Source organism: Malaclemys terrapin, chromosome 22 (genome assembly GCF_027887155.1).
Source record: "Malaclemys terrapin pileata isolate rMalTer1 chromosome 22, rMalTer1.hap1, whole genome shotgun sequence".
NCBI lineage: Eukaryota > Metazoa > Chordata > Testudines > Emydidae > Malaclemys > Malaclemys terrapin.
The window spans coordinates 7462836-7479445 of record NC_071526.1 but is presented as its reverse complement, the minus strand read 5'-3'; the positions used below and the strand labels follow the sequence as shown (position 1 = coordinate 7479445).

General features: G+C 54.1%; 1 protein-coding gene across 1 annotated transcript in view; it reads left to right on the top strand.

Moving 5' to 3' along the window:
- Nucleotides 1-13679: 13679 nt before the first annotated feature.
- PTPRU (protein tyrosine phosphatase receptor type U) overlaps nucleotides 13680-16610 on the top strand; it is a 273624-nt gene continuing 270693 nt past the window's right edge. The window contains exon 1 of the mRNA XM_054011788.1: nucleotides 13680-13857. Coding sequence (XP_053867763.1) covers nucleotides 13785-13857 — 73 coding nt within the window. The 5' untranslated portion in view covers nucleotides 13680-13784. The remainder of the gene's footprint in view (nucleotides 13858-16610) is intronic.

Below are 16610 nucleotides of genomic sequence, written 5' to 3'. Positions count from 1 at the left end.
AAATTTCCTGTGCCCCCCCCTGACCCCACCCCAACTCTGCCCTTTCCCCACCCCATTCCAACCCCTTCCCCAAATCCCAGGCCCTGCCTCCTCCCCCCGGGCGCGCCACATTTTCCCCTCCTACCTCTCCCTCCCAGGCTTGCCGCAAAACAGCTGATTCACGCGGCAAGCCTGGGAGGGAGGGGGGAGAAGTGGAGTGGCTGTGCGCTCGGGGGAGCAGGCGGCGTGGAGCGGAGGTGAGCTCGGGGGGGAGCGGTTCTTCTGCCCCCCCCCCAGGTTACTTCCTGTGGCCCTCCCCGCGCCCCCCACCACTGCAGCTCACCTCCGCTCAGGGCCGCCTCCCGGCTTTTTGCGCCCCAAGCAAAAAAAAAAAAAAGGAGCCGGAGTGCTGCCCCTTGGAAAGTGCTGCCCCAAGCACATGCTTGGAGCGCTGGTGCCTAGAGCCGGCCCTGCTAGGAGCAGGAGTGCTAGGCGCTGCACAAACACAGAACCCAAGGAAGCTTCTTGAGCCGAAGCATTTACAACTTCAGTATAAGACAAGAGACAACAGATGGCTGCAGACTGGCTGACGGGGGAGCACCAGGAAACCAGGAGATAATATTGGTCACCGTGCCAGGCAGAGGGGTTTGAAAGTGGGGAATGAGGTAGCTTTGCAGCTGTGTCCAGGGAGCACCTCCCAAGCGTGAGGGGCGGGCCGCACGGGAGACAGCATAAAGGAGCTTTGCAGAAGGGGCACTGTCGCCTCCTGAGCGCACCCTCGCGGCTGAGTGTGGCTCTGCTGTAGCCTGCCTCGGTTTCCCCCTTCTCCATCAGGTAACAATGAGGTCACGAGAACAGTCCAGTCCAGGAGAAGCCACGCGCTCTTCAGTCTCTCTCCCTTTGCTAAAGCCTCCTGGGCAATGGGTTAAGGGCTCTGACCTCAGAGCCCAGGTAAAATTTAGACCTCCCCAAATAAGTCTCTGGAGCCCAGCAGTTGCTGCTGTAGGCCTCAGGCTTCTCCGCTGCCTGGGGAGTTTTGGCCTCATTCAGCTCCCGCCTCCAGAGCTTCCTTTCTCCCCAGGGGCTTTCCCGAGGGAGCTCGAAGCCTTTGGTTAGGCCCAGCTGCTCCTGATTTCCTTAACTGCCTTCCAGCGAGGGCCGATAACGAGGCCCGGTTGCCGCCGGGTTGGCTCATTCCTGGTAGTGGAGCCCGGCACAGGTTGGCCAGCCTCGGACCTCCAGCCCTGCGACAGCCGGCTTCTGTGGGCCGATCGGAGGGGAGTGCCCACAGCTCCGCGGGGAATGAGAGGTAGGGTGGGGACGCTGCTTTTACACCCGAAGGAGGGACCCTGACCTCAGGGCAGTTGCTCCTGATTTACTAGCGCAGGGAGAACCAGGCTCAGACTGGTGCTGAGGTGGAGCTGACAGGAGCGTGGGCTGCGGAAGGCCGACAGGACGAGGCCCAGTGTGGCACCTAGGCACCGGCTGCTTTGCAGCTGCCCGACCCCACTGAGAATACCAGGAAGGTTGGGGCCCCCTGAGGGATTCCACTTACTCCAGCATGCAGGGTCTCCCTGCCCACCCGGCTGGCTCCCTAGGCAGGGTCACGGCTGCAGCGCCTCTCTGTGCCCCTGCAGACGTACCGGGCAGATGCTGTGCCAACCTTAGGGAACAAACCACCACTTGTGTGGGGAGCCCAGAAGCAGGGGGTGGAACAGGGATCTACAGGCTCCTTGCTCATCTCCCCTCCCCACCCGCCAGCCGTGCTACCCCGCACAACCGAGCTGCGTCTCGCTTTCAGATTAGGGCCTCACCGGGATTAGAAAACCTGCCTCATAGTGACAGACGCTAGGAGTTCCCTCTATTTAGTTTAACAAAGAGAAGGTTCAGGTCGGGGTGACTTGATTACGGTCTATAAGTACCTACATGGGGAACAAACAGTCTAGCAGAGAAAGGCCTAACACGATCCAATGGCTGGAAATTCAAGCACGACATATTTGGACAGGAAATAAGGCGGCCATTTTGAATATGGGGGTAAGTAACCATTGGAACCACTTACCACGGGCCGAGGTAGGTTCTCCGACACTGACAATGCGTAAAATCAAGATGGGATGTTTGTCTAAATAAAAGATCTGTTCTGGGGATTATTTTGGGGGCAGTTCTCTGGCTTTTGTTATGCAGGGGGCCAGACTCGGGGGCTGTGAAATCTATGACTGTCCAGCATCTGGCCCTGACGGGTTCCTGATGTCTGACTGGGGCTCTTCGGCACCCCAGTAAATAATAATAATAATAAATGGTGCCTAGCACGATGGCGCACTGATCTAGGGCTCTTGCAATGCGTGAGGTTGGGGTTTCACTAGCCGCTCGTGGGTTGCTCTCCTCTGGAAATTCCAGCCTTAACAGTAAGTGGAGTGGGGCGAATGCAATTGGCATCGTAAATGTGGTTCATCAGCTGTGGTTAGTTAATTGGCTCCTTCTGCCCATGGTTTCTGGTAGGGAAGGCATGTGGGTCAGAGGAGAGAGACGCAGCCAAGCCATAATTAGCAGGTGGGCGATTTAGTCATGAAAGGTTTTGCGTCTCCCCAGCTCTGCTCGACTTTGCTTCCTGCGAACCTGGATTTGCTATTCATTTAATGGCACAATTCCTGTAACAGGCGTTATTTTAACAGGGTTTTAGCATAAGTGTGAGAGAATTTGTCGAGAGCGCGGCATACGCAGCAAAAAGCAATAGGTCTGTCCGTATGCTGCCGATTCGGTCGATGGCCCGGGCTTACCTCCGCACACATCCCCACCTGCTATCTCCAGCACAAGCCAGAGCTCCATTTTAACGCAATCTGCAGCTAAGGAAAGCTAGCACCTCTCTGGCATGGCAGATGTTACAGCTCCAGATGAAACGTACAGCGCACATGTGACACTTCCATGGTGCTTTGCATCCCAGAATTGCATTGTAGGTATAGCCACACAGCGCTACTGAAATGCAGCCACCTCTGGGGTGGAGGGCAGCAGCTAGCCAGTGCACAGTGAGAGGGAGGGCAGCAGGAATTTTGGCCCATGAGGTGGGATGATTTGTGGAGGAGCAAGGATGAAGCAGAGATCTGCCACTCCCAAGTACGCCAGCCACTGTTCCACCATGTAGCAAGGGCAGGTGCTGCTGTCGTGGATATGAAGCAGCCTGAGGGAGTTTGGAGCGGGGAGGGAGGGCTCAGTTTTCTTATCTCAGCTTTGCTTGGAGATGCCCACTGCACCAAAACCAGTTTGGCACTTGGGTAGGATTTAGCTCCAATCCGGCCAGGGTTGAGGAGTGAGTGAGCCATGCTGGCCGGAATGGAGCCGGTTGGAATTTTTCATCCAATTCTTTCTTTGTTGAAAAAGGCCCATTTGTCAAAGCCGAAGCTGTCGGTGGAACGGGGCTGGGTTCAACAGAGCCCCTGGTGTGGAAGCATGTTGAGGAGAAAAATTTTGAAATGAAAACTTCCGGTTTCATTTGGAAATTTCAGCTAGTGAGTCTAAAAAGAAGGTTCAAAAGCAAAATGGGTTCAAATCACAGAGAAACTTTTCAACTGACCCGAAACAAACATTTGGTCTTTTGCTTTGTGAATATTTTGATGTTTTGGTCTGATTCAAGACAGGCAAATATTTCAAACTCTTGAAAATCTTCCCGGGACAGGAAAACCTGTTTCCCTCCAGCGCTAGGCTAGTCTGGACCAGGTTTTTCCTAGACCCTTCATCAGCACAGGTGGGGAAACCCACCTAGACAGCCAGATGCCACCTAGACTGGTGTGATCTCTTAGCAGACTCTACCCTTTTCTCTTGTTCTCCTGCCACAGCTCCAGCAACATTCCTCCACAGCTGCAAGCCCTGTTTGCAAGAGAGCTTAGTGAGGGGAGCGTGGCATTTAGCAGATAATTGCTCCTCACTGCCAGGGCCTGGGCTAATTAAACAGACAGTTTATTACTGATAAGCAAAGGTGGTGGTGAATCCATCTCTCCTGTAGCAGGTCACCTTCCGAAAAGCAGAGACATAAATGGGCGGCTTTTCCCTTTCCACAGGCAGGGGAGAAGAGCTGGTAAATCATTAACCTGCCTCCAAACCAGGCACAAAAGTGGTGTCGGCATCAGAGGCAGGCGCCCGCTTTGATTCGCTGAGGGTGTGTGGACTTGGGGAGTGGAACGCTTTGCTTGCAGCACCAAATCGTCTTGTTCTGATCAGCCGTTCAGGTGGGTTCGGCTTTTTTCCCTGTGTTTCCCTTGAAGACGACTTGCTTTCTCAAACTGGAAGGAAAGACAGCGGGAGGTGGCGGGGCATTCCCAGAGGGAGGGGAGATGGGCAGAGCTGGGCCGGGGGCGGGGGGGGCCAACGCTGGCTCTGGTCTCCAGGTTGGGAGCTCCCTGTGTTGAGAACTGTGCCCATCGGGCCCGACAGAGCAATCAGTCCTCGCGCCACAGAAGTTCCAGGTGGAAAAGGCCTATTAGACCGGCTAGGCCCTCTCCTGGACAATGCATGACCTTTGCACATTTCCTGCGGCTAGTGCATTATCCCTGCCTAGTGCGAGGTGTCCCAAGAGATGAGACCTCTGCTGCTCTCCTTGGGAGAACGGTGTCTATCACACTGCAGGATGTTTTCCCTGGCATTCCCTCCCACTTACTCTGTGGGAGGAGGAGCCTTTCCCAGCCTGCTCTACACACCCAACCCACGCTCTGGGCTGAGTCCAACCCTGCCCATTAAAGACTGGCTCAAATCAATGAGCTGACAGAAAGTTCAGCTCATCCTTCTCCCCAGGCTGGGCTGCTTCCAGGAATCCTCCCTCAGGACTGCTCAGCCCACACCCTAGATCTGCTCTCCTCACCTCCCTTATATCCAGGTGGGGTAACAAAGCACCTGTCTCAGTGAATCAGCAAAGCCACTTACCCCTTTCCCAGCAAGCTCGGCATCAGCCGGCAGAGTTGGGTGTTACAGGCAGACACACGGCCCTGTAGAATTCTAAATAGCCCCTCTTCCTCCTTGGTGCTAGTGCCCCCCTTCCCCCCACCGCTGTGCTCTCCACTCCTATCAAAACCTGCTTACTGGGCTCCTCCAATCTCCTCTCCTAAATCAGCCCCTCTATGGCCCAGGCTGACAGTGGGCTCTTTGTCCCCCCCTAGAAAGAGCTTGATGAGGCTGATGACGGAGGATATGTGTCTACACTGCAGTCAGAGGTGTGACTGCCGCACGTGTAGACACCCCTGAGCCCGTTATGGTTGAGCTTGCTTCAATAACAACAGCAGCGAAGCCCTGGCAGCATGAACTAGCCACCCAAGTACGGAGCCAGGGTCGCAGGCGGGCTTGTACAACCTGGGCTGCTGCAATTTCACTGCTATCGTTTCCGAGCGAGCTAGACGGAAGCGAACTCAGGTATGTCCACATGCGCTGCAGCCACACCTCTGACGGCAATGTAGACATGTCCTTAGAGGCGTATGGTTGCTGCTCCAGAGGTTACCCATTTGATCCCTGTAGGTAACCCAGCCGTGGCGATCACTGTACCTCCAAGGTCCTGAATTACATTTGCAGTAGCTGCTTTCCATCGCCCCTCTTGGGTCTTTCTCCCAATCTCTGCACCCTTCTAGATCTAGGGGGACATTTTCCAAAGTGCCTAGAGACTTAGGTGCCTAAATCCCATTGGCTTTCAGTGAGCCTCACCGTGGTGTGTATGGAAGGAGAATCCTTGCAGAGCAGCTCTCACCTGACATGCAAAATCTCCTTACAGGACAGAGGCGAAGTGCGATGGCTCCTTTCCAGTTGTGTCGCCCTTTGAGCTCAGAAACACTTGAATTCAAATGGGCCTTTCCGATCCCACTGCTCCCTGAATACTGACGCTCTTGAAGATGGCAGGAGCCCAGTAGCAAAGCTCTGTACATTTATCTCCTCATGTTTCCTAGGCCGGGTTGTTAAATATGCCCTTCACTCATCCCAGTGTATTGATTTGAAAGTAGCGAGAGTTAATAAAACTGCCTGCAGGAGGTAAGAGGGAAGGGAGATCAGGCCCCCCCGGAGCTGGAAGAAGCTGCTTCGTTCATCGAAAGAGGCACCTGCCTTGGTTGCAGTTAAGAAAATTGTAAACTTTTCCCTCTAAAGCAGTCTCATCAGTGTCAAATAAGCTTAAATTGGGATTCTGCAATGTTGCTGCCTCTGCTGTTTCTCTGAATGAGCCTTCTACGTTCGCTGATTGCGTTCCCATCTTGGGGCTGAGATGCAGAGCTGACCTCTGTTAGAGTTAAGTCTAGTCTCTTCACCAAATTCCCACTCAGGTGATGATGTTCTGCTGACTCAGACCTCCCCTGTGGACTCCCCTTCCCTTCTGGTCCTAAGCTGACAAGTGGTATTAAACAGCTGCTCCCTGCCGCCCCAGAGGTGGCTGCATTGCAGTGGCTGGTGAAATGAGCTCTGCACGAAGTTTAAATCTGAGGCAGTGTGTTAAATCTTTAAAGTGCCTGGGGATCCTTTGTGTGGGACGCTGATGTTTGCTATGGACGTTATGGATTGCCGGGAGATGGGACTGGCTGACCATCGTTGCAGATGACGGAGTTCATTAGTAGCCGGGACTGCTGACTGGCTTCTCAGTGCCCCCAAGGAGAGCACTCCTGCGAGCAAGCAATGAGCAGGAAATAGTAAAAAACATTTTTACCCTCATCCTCCCTTTCCTGGGGCTGAAGGCAACAGAAGCAGTGTGACTCTGCTGTGAAGGACAGGGGAGACCATGCAAGGGTTCTGTTCCCCTGCGTTTCCCCATGCTGGGACTGGTAACCTCCCCCTGCCCCGGCGTGATTTGGGACCTGTGCATTCACGGATCTGCTGGCCAAACTCTGGAGGCCACAACAGCAAGACGCTGGCTCTGGGGCATTGGAAAATGACTCGGAGTCTGTGGAGTCCGCCGCTGTCTGGTTCAAGCTCATTAAGTCAGACCTGGTCCTGGGAGCACGTTTTGGTTGTTTTAGATGCTAATAATATATGGAGACATCATATCTCCTAGAACTGGAAGGGACCCCAAAGGGTCATTGAGTCCAGTCCCCTGTCTTCACTAGCAGGACCAAGTACTGATTTTGCCCCAGATTCCTAAGTGGTCCCCTCAAGGATTGAACTCACAACCCTGGATTTAGCAGGCCAGTGCTCAAACCACTGAGCGATTCCTCCCCTGGTTGACTCTGTGTTACAGCAGGACAGGGGCTGGCTTGGGATCTCCGACAGGCCCCCGGCCCATGTCCCGTCTACAAGATGCCCTTTGCAAGCTGGGGGGAGGGGGGACACAGCAAGGCCAGGTGGGATTGGAAACTTACCCACATCAGAGAGCAGGTGAAATCATAACTCGTGTCATCCCCGTCTCGTCTCAGAGAAATGTATCTAGTTTGGATCGAAATGTATGAGGAAAGTGACTGTAAATTAAGGCCCCTTGTGGCTGGGTATCTCTGCCCTGTGAACCATCGAACTTCTACCTGTTGCCTTTAATGCTCACTGGCTCTGTCTCCCGTTATCCCCGCAGAGGTGGTACAGAGAGCGAGCTGGATTCTGCTCCGGCTTGTGCATCGTCAGCAGCGTTGTCAGCTGAGCTGCCGTTGGCAGGATGGTTTTGCTGGGGAATGACCCCAGGCAGGCTCAGCGGCTCATCGTTTAACCGGATCTGGCACGAAAGAAGCTAAATACAGAGCCCCCGACATGGGGCTGTCCCGAGCCAGGGCTGCACTCTGCAGTTTGTTTTTTCCCTGGGACAGAGATGGCTAGAATAAGGAAGCCAGGATTACCCCGATTACTACAAATGTTGCTGAGCATCTACCGAGAACCTTCCCCAGCCCTGGCTTTCTGCTACAGATTTAAAGAAACAGCACCAGTGTGGCACAGTTACCCAGAGGCTAGCATGGCCTGGTGGCTAGCTGTGATATTCCTAAGGGCTTGGGAGATGTGTTCTAGTCCTTGCTCTTTCCCTGGCCTGTTGGGTGAGCTTAGGCCTCAGTTTTCCCCTCTGTGAAATGGGGGTAATGAGACTGACCTCCTTTGTAAAGTGCTCTGAGATCTGCTGATAAAAAGTGCTCTGTGAGAGGTGGGTGTTTTGCTGATGGGAAGCTGTGGATGGCCCTCACCTCCCCCCACGAGGGTGGCTGTCAGTCTCCAGGCAGGCAGGCAGGAGGTCCGCGAGGGAGAAGGTGGGCTGGAGCCGGCGAGTGATTAAGATGGATGAGTCATGCTTCAATTATCGATCTGCAGGTTGGCAGAGAAATAGATATTAAAAAGCAAACCCCTCGAGCGAGAGAGACGGAGCCGCGCCAGGGGTTCATCGAACAGTTGGACGGGCCCACACGCCTCTTCTAGACCTTTGCGGCCGTGAGATGAGTTATTATTTTTAGACGTGATTCAGCCAGCGAGTGCCTTGGGTTTTCCACGTGCCCCAGTAAATTAAACCACCCCAGATCACTCGAGATGATTTACTTGGCACAGGTTCCTTAGCTCCCAGGAAAAATTCATCTTTAAAATGAAGCCCCTTGTTGAAACTACAGCGACCGAGGCAGGGATGAGCCTGACAGTAGCACACCAACCGTCTCCAGCTCAGAAGGTGTGGCCTTGCACCTCACTCCTTCTCTGTCTTCCCAGGACAGATACGAGGGTGAATCGTGGGAGGAGAATTGGACCCAGGCAGCAATTCCAAACCAGCCGTTTGGCTGAGCCCTGCCGTGAAGGGACTCACTGCTGTGAGGAGACAGAGTGATTTCCTATCTGTGGCCTTTAGCACAGGTGTTTCGGGGCTGCGTCGGTGAGTCTGTCCTAGTGAAACCCAGCCCTGTGCAGAGGGGCCGGCATGAAGCCAGTGCAGTCCCACTGAAGCCTATTCGCCTGGGGTTTAAATGGGCCATGTCGGCTCTCTGCATGGGGGTGAATTTCACGCATGGTGATGACCAGGAAGTCCTAGGAGGTTGGAGATTTGGTATAGCATTATCCCCCTTTTACAGATGGGGAAACTGAGGCACGGAGCAGTTTAAGGCCAGGATTTTCAAAGGACTCAGTGACCAAAATTGGGGCAGATTTCCCAAAGCAGCTCAGCGCAGTTAGGCGGGTGTTGGGGGCTGGGCGCTGATGAAAATCACCCCTTACTTAGGGGCCTAAAGGGCAGCTGAGCTCTTTGGAAACCTTGGACCCACATGACTTATGCAAGGTCACAGAGAGGCAGAGGTGAGAAGACACAGCTGTCTTGTGCTTTAACCACCAGGCCGGGCTTCCTTTGTTAGCTGTGATATTCCTAAGGGCGTCCCCTTTTATCTGAGCATGTAGCCGGGATACTTCTGCCTCTCATGGCAGCAGTGCCGGAGAAGAGGCTGCGAGGGGAGCTGAGCTGCCGGATCAGCTGAAGCTGCGTGAGGCGGAAGGGAATCCCGGCGTAACCGATGGTCCCATGGGGAACAGACACGAGGAGGGAGCAGGTGCTGGGATGTATCGCTTTCCTGACTGTAACCACCCTTCAAACAGCCCCTCGCTGGGTTACTGCTGCACATGGCCTCACTGCCCTCCGAAGGGTTAGTGTTTGGCGTGGGCACGTGGGCAATCACAGCGCACAGCTCTTCACGGGCCCTTTTCATACATAGATCGCAAAGCGCTTTAGCAAGGAGAACCAGCAGCATTCTCACCATTATACAGATGGGGAAACTGAGGCACGGGGCAGTGGGGTGACTGGCCCAAGGTCACCGTACAGAAGTGGCAGAACCAAGATGAGATGGCTGGTGCCCTGCCGTCACTGGTCTCCTGACACCTAGCCTAGGGTCCGGTGCATTGATCCAGGCTGCCAGCCAAGGATACGCTGTCCTAGGCAGAGGCCACCGGCCCTGCCTTTATTGCTCTTACAATAGCTCCTAGAGGCTCCAAGCTCAGGGCCCCGTTGTGCTAGGTACTTACACACGCACATGAAAAGAGACAGCCCCTGCTCCCAAGAGCTGACAGTCCAATGGGGAGAGAGGGGGAAACAGAGACACAGGGAGGTGAAGTGACTTGCCCAAGGCCACACAAAGGGCTGGGGGAGGAGCCAGGAACAGCTCCCAGGTCTCTTGACTTCCAGTCCAGTAGCTCCGTGTCCATGCTGCCGCTGGAAAGAGAGCATCTTCCCCGCAGAGCTCCATGCTAGTCGGTGGCTGGTCCCTGGACGGGGCTTGTGCCTATGCAACTCTAAGTAGTTAAGTGGAACCCTCCTGCCGGGCTGGCCTGGTGCTATGATTTTCTGAGAGGGTTTGTGGCCTGTGATGGATCTGCCCCCGCCCCCCAAACAAACAAACAAGCCCAATTTGCAAAAGTGGCAGGGCTGCCTCTGTGCGCTGAGTGGTATTTGGTGGTCAAGTGGGGAAGCGGGGAGGGGACAGAACAGAAACTGGATAAAGCACCTCGTGTCTGCCGGCAACACGAAGCAATGCAGAGGACGTGGCGTGCCTCGGCAGGGCTGAGGATTTTCCTGGTGTGTTTGCAGGTGTGAATGACAGCCGTATGTTTAGCTGTGTGACGTGGAGGCCAGGTGAACAGGAGCAAAGGACTGCTCTCCTCCTCTGGGCTCAGTCAAGGCACTCGTGTGTGTGGCATGCACACCTACGTGCTCACCCGGGTGCGTTTGTATGTCTGATTGTGTCCAGGGCTTTAACACGCTGCAGAGCTGTTTCACCCCAGTGAGTCCCGTGGGATTATTCACGTGTCAGGGTACTCGCATATGTGAGTCTTTGCAGGATTGGGACCTAAATCTGTTCCTTGGTAACTGTCCCCACCGATCAGTTCTGTCCATGTAATGCATCTTCCTTGCGCCCATCACCCCTGCATCTGAGCTGCTGTGTCAGTCACCAGACAGCCGAGAGAGTGGAATCCACTCGAGCAACAAATATTGGAAAAACTTCTGTTTGGGGCTTAGCCCCAACCCTCCAGCCCTCCCATGCCAGGAGACCCCAAGAGGCAGATTTCCAAATTGCTCAGACCCAGATTCCCAAGTGCTTGGCATTCACAACTGAGGCCCGGCATTCCAAAGAGCCCCACGGCCAAGGTGCACTCAGTGGGCGGAGCAACTCTTCCTGACATGCTGGCAGGAGAGCCAAAGGCTGGGGAGACTCCGGTTGGCCAAGTCACCGGGTGTAAAAGCCGGTGTGGGGCTGTCTGCAAAAGACGTGCACCCACCCGCACCCTGGGTGTGTGTGTGTAGTTTGGTTGTTTCTAAACGCACACTCAAAAGCAAGCTCCCTTGTACCCCCCCCATTTTTAACTAACTATCTCTGCACAGACCCACTCACCACAAACACACAATTGCTGCATTCACCCACCCTCACAAATATCTGTTCCCCAACATCCCCACACACTGCCTCCACCACTGTCCTTTTCACAGCCATGCAAAGAAGCCTCGCAGTCCGTTAAGAATGCCCACAACACAATCCCCCCTCCACCCCCGCACCAGACAGAGCAAGGCACAGCCGTAATGTTACCTGCCTTTTTTTATCTGTTTAATTAGCTAATTTTCCACCCCATTTATCATCAGAGCCTCAGCTCCACAAACGAATCACAGATTGCACTGACAGCCTGGCGCAAAAAAACCACAGAGCGTTTGGAAAACCATTTTCCTCCATAAAAGGGACCGGGGAGGATGTCAGCCCACAGTGACTTTGGCATCAGTGCCCACAAATGAGCCAATCTGCCCCACTCCTTGGAAACGGCTTCTTAGCCCTCCACAGGGCTGATTCAGTCAATGCCTTGTTGCTGCCTGAGTTTGACCTAGAGACTGGATGCTGTTTGCTTTCTCCTGCCTCCCCTTTTTATCAGGAAGGGGTAGGGATTTGCTCTCTTGGTATTCGCCCTTTTTCTTGCTCCTAGTTATCTTGGCTTCCTCGGATCTGCATCTAATGAATACCAGTCATAGCCACACCAGGGTTTGTTTCCTTTCAAGCTCTCTCTGTCACAATGTTGGCGTGTATCATCTCCCTGAGGCCTCTTCCAGCCCACCTTCTTCGCCTTCTCTTTGATCCAGAGGCATATTTCTTCGCTAAGTATTATCAGAATGTATTTCCCGCCTCTTCCCCCCACCACTCCCACACCTAGACACTGCATTGGGTGTGTGCGGGTCAGTGGACTGCATGGGAGGAAGTGGTTACGCTGCAGTGTCTATAACAAACCCTGCCCGAAGTCTCTGCGTTCTTGGCCATGAAGTTTCAAACAAATGCCCCATCTGAGAACTATTATTGAAACCTGATGCCCTGAGCCTGGCACACCGCTGTGCCCACATGGAACTCAGCGACTCCACAGGAGCGCCAGGAGGGCACAGGGGTCTGCCCACCTGTGCTTTGGGATCTTGGGCCCTCCTGGCCGGCTAGGCCATAGACGGGGCTCCAGCTACAAACCTGGAGAGGATCAGCCTTGAGCTCAGGGAATGTGTCAGTCTGACTCTTTATCTGAGCGAGCATCTGGCCCATTGTGTAAGGGGGACTTTCCCCAGCTCCTCCAGGCGCATGCACATGGCATGTTAGCAACAGAGCACTGTGGCGTCCAGGGCGCTGCTCACGTGGGGCCTTGGCGGGAGTGCAGAGCTCCTCGGAGGTAGGCTGCAGTAATCTGACCCAGGGAAGCGGGCACTAGATGAGACACTGGGTAAGGCGAGTTCTCTTCCAGGTTTTGCCCCGACCTGCTGTGTGACCTTAACAGGTGTCTAGTTTCCTCTCAGTCTGACCCAGTTAGACTGTAAGTACTGGGGGTAGGGAGAGTCCGTTGCTATGGGTATATGCACCACTTGGCAGGCTGGGCTGAGCTGGGCCCTCTGCGGGCTGTTGTAATACAGTAAACTGGCAGGCCAATGATATGAGTGTAGTAGTTACCGACTGCCATCCATATACCTATGTCTACGCCCGCCCCATGGAAGTGAGTCCCTGTAGGCCTTCTCACACCAGAGTACAGATGGAGGAGCTCTGTACCGAAAGCCCCCATCCCCGCCAGGGCAGGACATACCTCCCGGGTACGGCACGTAGCCCCTAACACTCGATCTTAGCCCAACCCGAACGTGCCAGTTTCCTGCATTTTGCCGGCTGTCTGCACCAAAGGATGGGAATTCCCACCGCCAGCCCGCCTGCCTGGGTCTGCCCACAAGACCCGAGGTGGGGATACAAACCGGAAGGTGGTGGTAGTGGGGTGTTTGCTAAAGCTGCCGGGCCTGGGGATGTTAGACGGATTGCGGTTACACGGCAGAGTGGCTGGATGCTCTAGGGCAGCGGTTTTCAGCCTGTGGACCCCGCGGGGGCTACCGACTCTGTCTAAAGAATCGGAAGCATCTGAAGAAGTGGGTTTTTGTGTTTTTTTTTTACCCACGAAAGCTTATGCCCAAATAAATCGGTTAGTCTTTAAGGTGCCACCGGACGCCTCGTTGTTTTTGTGGCTACAGGCGAACAGGGCGACCCCCTGATACTAGACTCTGTACAAGATTCCCCAAGGGATCCGCATCTCCCTTCGAAACCTTTTAGGGGTCTGCAAATGGAAAAAAAAACAAAACCCCACCGGGCTAGGGCTGGCAAAGCCCAGGTGCAGCCCCGGCTCTCCTCCGGCTGTCTTTGCTTTTTTCCTCCAGCAGAAGGCACCCTCTGCCTTTGCTATCCTGCCCCTTTCCCTCGCTCCAGCCTGACGTCAGCTGGGCGCTGGGCTGGAGGTTTCAGCCCCGCTCCGGCTGCTGCTAGTTCGGCTGGAATTGAGGCATGAGGAGCCTCGCCCGGCCGCTTCCCTCCGCCTGCCTGAGAGCCCGGGAGCCAGCGGGGGCCGGGGCCGGACTGTCCCCGTGTAGCTAATGCACCATGCACCGCGCTCGGGCTTTGATCTTCCTTTTAACCTTCCAGATCTGCGCTCTGGAGACCGAGACGCCGACAGGTCAGAATTCAGCCCCGTCCCTTCCCCTGCCCTGCCCGGGGTCTCTCCCTGGGGGAGCTGCCTTTCCCTTTTCTCTTTCCTGCACAACTTGTGTATCTTTCTCCCCCCACTCGTTCCTGCGAACTTGTGCCGGAGGGAAGCGGGGGATGGAAATTGACTTGCCCGCCTTGCAATTGACCAGCGGGCTTGGGCTGGGCGTGGGGCTCAGAGAAGTTTGTTGTTGCACCCCGGGGGCTGCTGAAATATTAACCCGCCGAGTAATGATGCGGAGGAGACACTCCAGTGAGCGGGTTTTAACTTCTCGTCCTCCCCCTGGCGAGCCCCGCGTTTCAGGTAGCGGGAGTTCCCCGGGCATGGCTGGTGGGTCAGGGCGCTAGCAGGTCTCGGAGATCTGCTTTCTTGCCTCTTGGCGACGGGCTTGCCTTTTTTATTTTTGAAAGGAAGAGAAACCCAAAAGCATGGCTCCCCTCCTGCCTGGGCGGGTAGCTTTTGTGGTCTGGTTATTTATGATGGAGCCGGGCAGCTGCAGGTCTGTGCGTAGCTTGCACGGGAATGCTCCGGTGCTCACCGGCCAACTTGCAAACCCAGACGCGAAAGTGTTTCGCGTGAGAAGTGGGTTTTCTCCCCCGCTCCTCTCCCTCTGTTTTTAATTATTTACCTTCCCAGCGCCCCCCAGGATCTGCCTTTGCCCGACCGACTCATAGCGCTGTTATGAGGGCTGCGTGGGGGGAAAGTTCTCCGGTGTCTTTATTGCAGCGGATTTCAGCCGCTCTCGGGAGCTGGGGGCAGGGGGTTCCCGCTGGCTGTATCCTAGCGGGAGAGTCGGGAGCTTGGCTGCTTACAAACGCCAGACTGCAGTTCCCAGCAGCGGGATCACTAGCCGGGCAACTTCCCCCCTTCCTGAGCCTCCATCGCTGTTGGCCGCGAGAGACACACAATGCCAGACTTCTTTTTTTTTAAAGTAATCTTGATCAGGAAGACATAGATGCACTTTGAACCCTGGCTCTGAGAGCAGAGCCACCTCTGAGTTGGGAAGCTCAAGTCTGCAAACTTATGTGGCGATGGCAGGGTTTGTGTTTGCAGCATGCACTCTGCTGAGCTCTGAGCAGCCTGCCTGTGTTTTCCTAGACATGCTCAACAGAGATCCAGGTCCTCTCCTCCCTCCCCTCACTAGCAGGAAGAAACTGGAAAAAATTGAAAGGCCTTTAGCAAAGAAAAGGCACTGAGTGACGGTGTTTGAGTACTGCGCTCTTCTTTTAAATTGCTCCTCACTGTAGTGTCTGGGCTGTCAAAATTAACACTCAGTTCTCCACCTGATTTATATTATTAATAATAATCAAATGCTCATCCTGCAAAACAAGTTAATTTACGCTGTTTATTTGAGGTGCTACATTTTTACTGCTGTTTCTCCTGCTGGAAAACTACCCCGAGGTTTTGAGTTGAGGATCCGGTGAAGGTGGGACAGAGGGATAAACTGGTTGCAGCCAGAAAGCAATTTTCTCTCGGATAGGAGAGTCTCCCCCACATCTTTCTTTCATTGTTGCCTTTATTTAGGAGATTTATAAACCCCTCCCTTATCCACACCTGAGCTGGCCGGTTTCCTTTGTGTGACTCATGTACATGTTTGGGGAACCCTGCTAGCTTTTGCTAATGAAGAGATAAGGCTGGGGTGTGCAGCCTGCTAGAGGCCAAATGCAGGCGTGATAATGCATGTTGCACGTATAATTGTTCTCAGGGCATCAAGCGATGAGGGGGAAACAAAGTCTCTTAGATCCTGGCTGCATTTCATTACCCATTGCAACAGGGCGACAGTTATTCCATTTGGAAGGCAGAGCTCTGAAATGTTGTTGACGATGCCAGCTGTATCTTCCTCTCCGGCTGTGTCAGTCGAACGAAAGAGCAGGCAAGGTTTTCAATAGAGGTGTGCATTCTGCAGGCAGGTTTATTCTAGAGCAAGCGAATGAGCCTCAACTTTACCTCTGATCCCTGCTAGCTGCAAGGCGAGGTTTGAGGCTTGGGGGGGGGGGGGTCTTACAGGTTTTCTGAGTCTCTCTGCTCTGCTCGTGCCCGGTCTCTTTTTACGTCCCTGCCGTTAAGGTGCATGTAGGGGGCTGTGGTAGTGCTTGCATAACAAACCTTATTTCTCAGGCAGTTAATAAATGTGCTGTTAAAAGAAGGAAGAGAGATTCTCAGGGCTGAAGCTTCCTGGACAAAGACTCAGCCCAGAGGCAGGCTGTTTAGAAGAGATGAGTTCAATGCAAGTGGGTGTATATACAGTGCGCACACACGCATTGTATTTTATTGGCTCCCAATTTTGGATGTTTCTGTAACCCCTGAGGATCCTTGTTTTTCCGTCTGAGATTTTGCTGACCCTTAGTTCACATCCTGTGGCTTCAGACACATCTGGCTGGTTTTGGTTACCCTCTGACCTTATGTGTGTGTACTTTTTCCCCCGGTCAAAACGGTGGGTTTATTAACGCCGTTCCTGTGCACTATTTTGAGGGACCGTTGGGCTAGGGTTGGAAGAGGGAATCATGTGAGGTGGGTTTTGGAACAGACAGGATCTCTTGCCCATTGCAGATCCTTCTGGGAAAGACAGTGGGTGTTTTTTGTTTGTTTGTCAATAGATAAGGAAATTAAATACAAAAAACTCAGTGACCCTTCCCCCCCCCCCCCCCCATATTCTGCTGAGTCCTAGAAATTCGATGGAGAGGACCATTCAGCTCCATGCCTGGCCAGGACAAGTTTGCTTC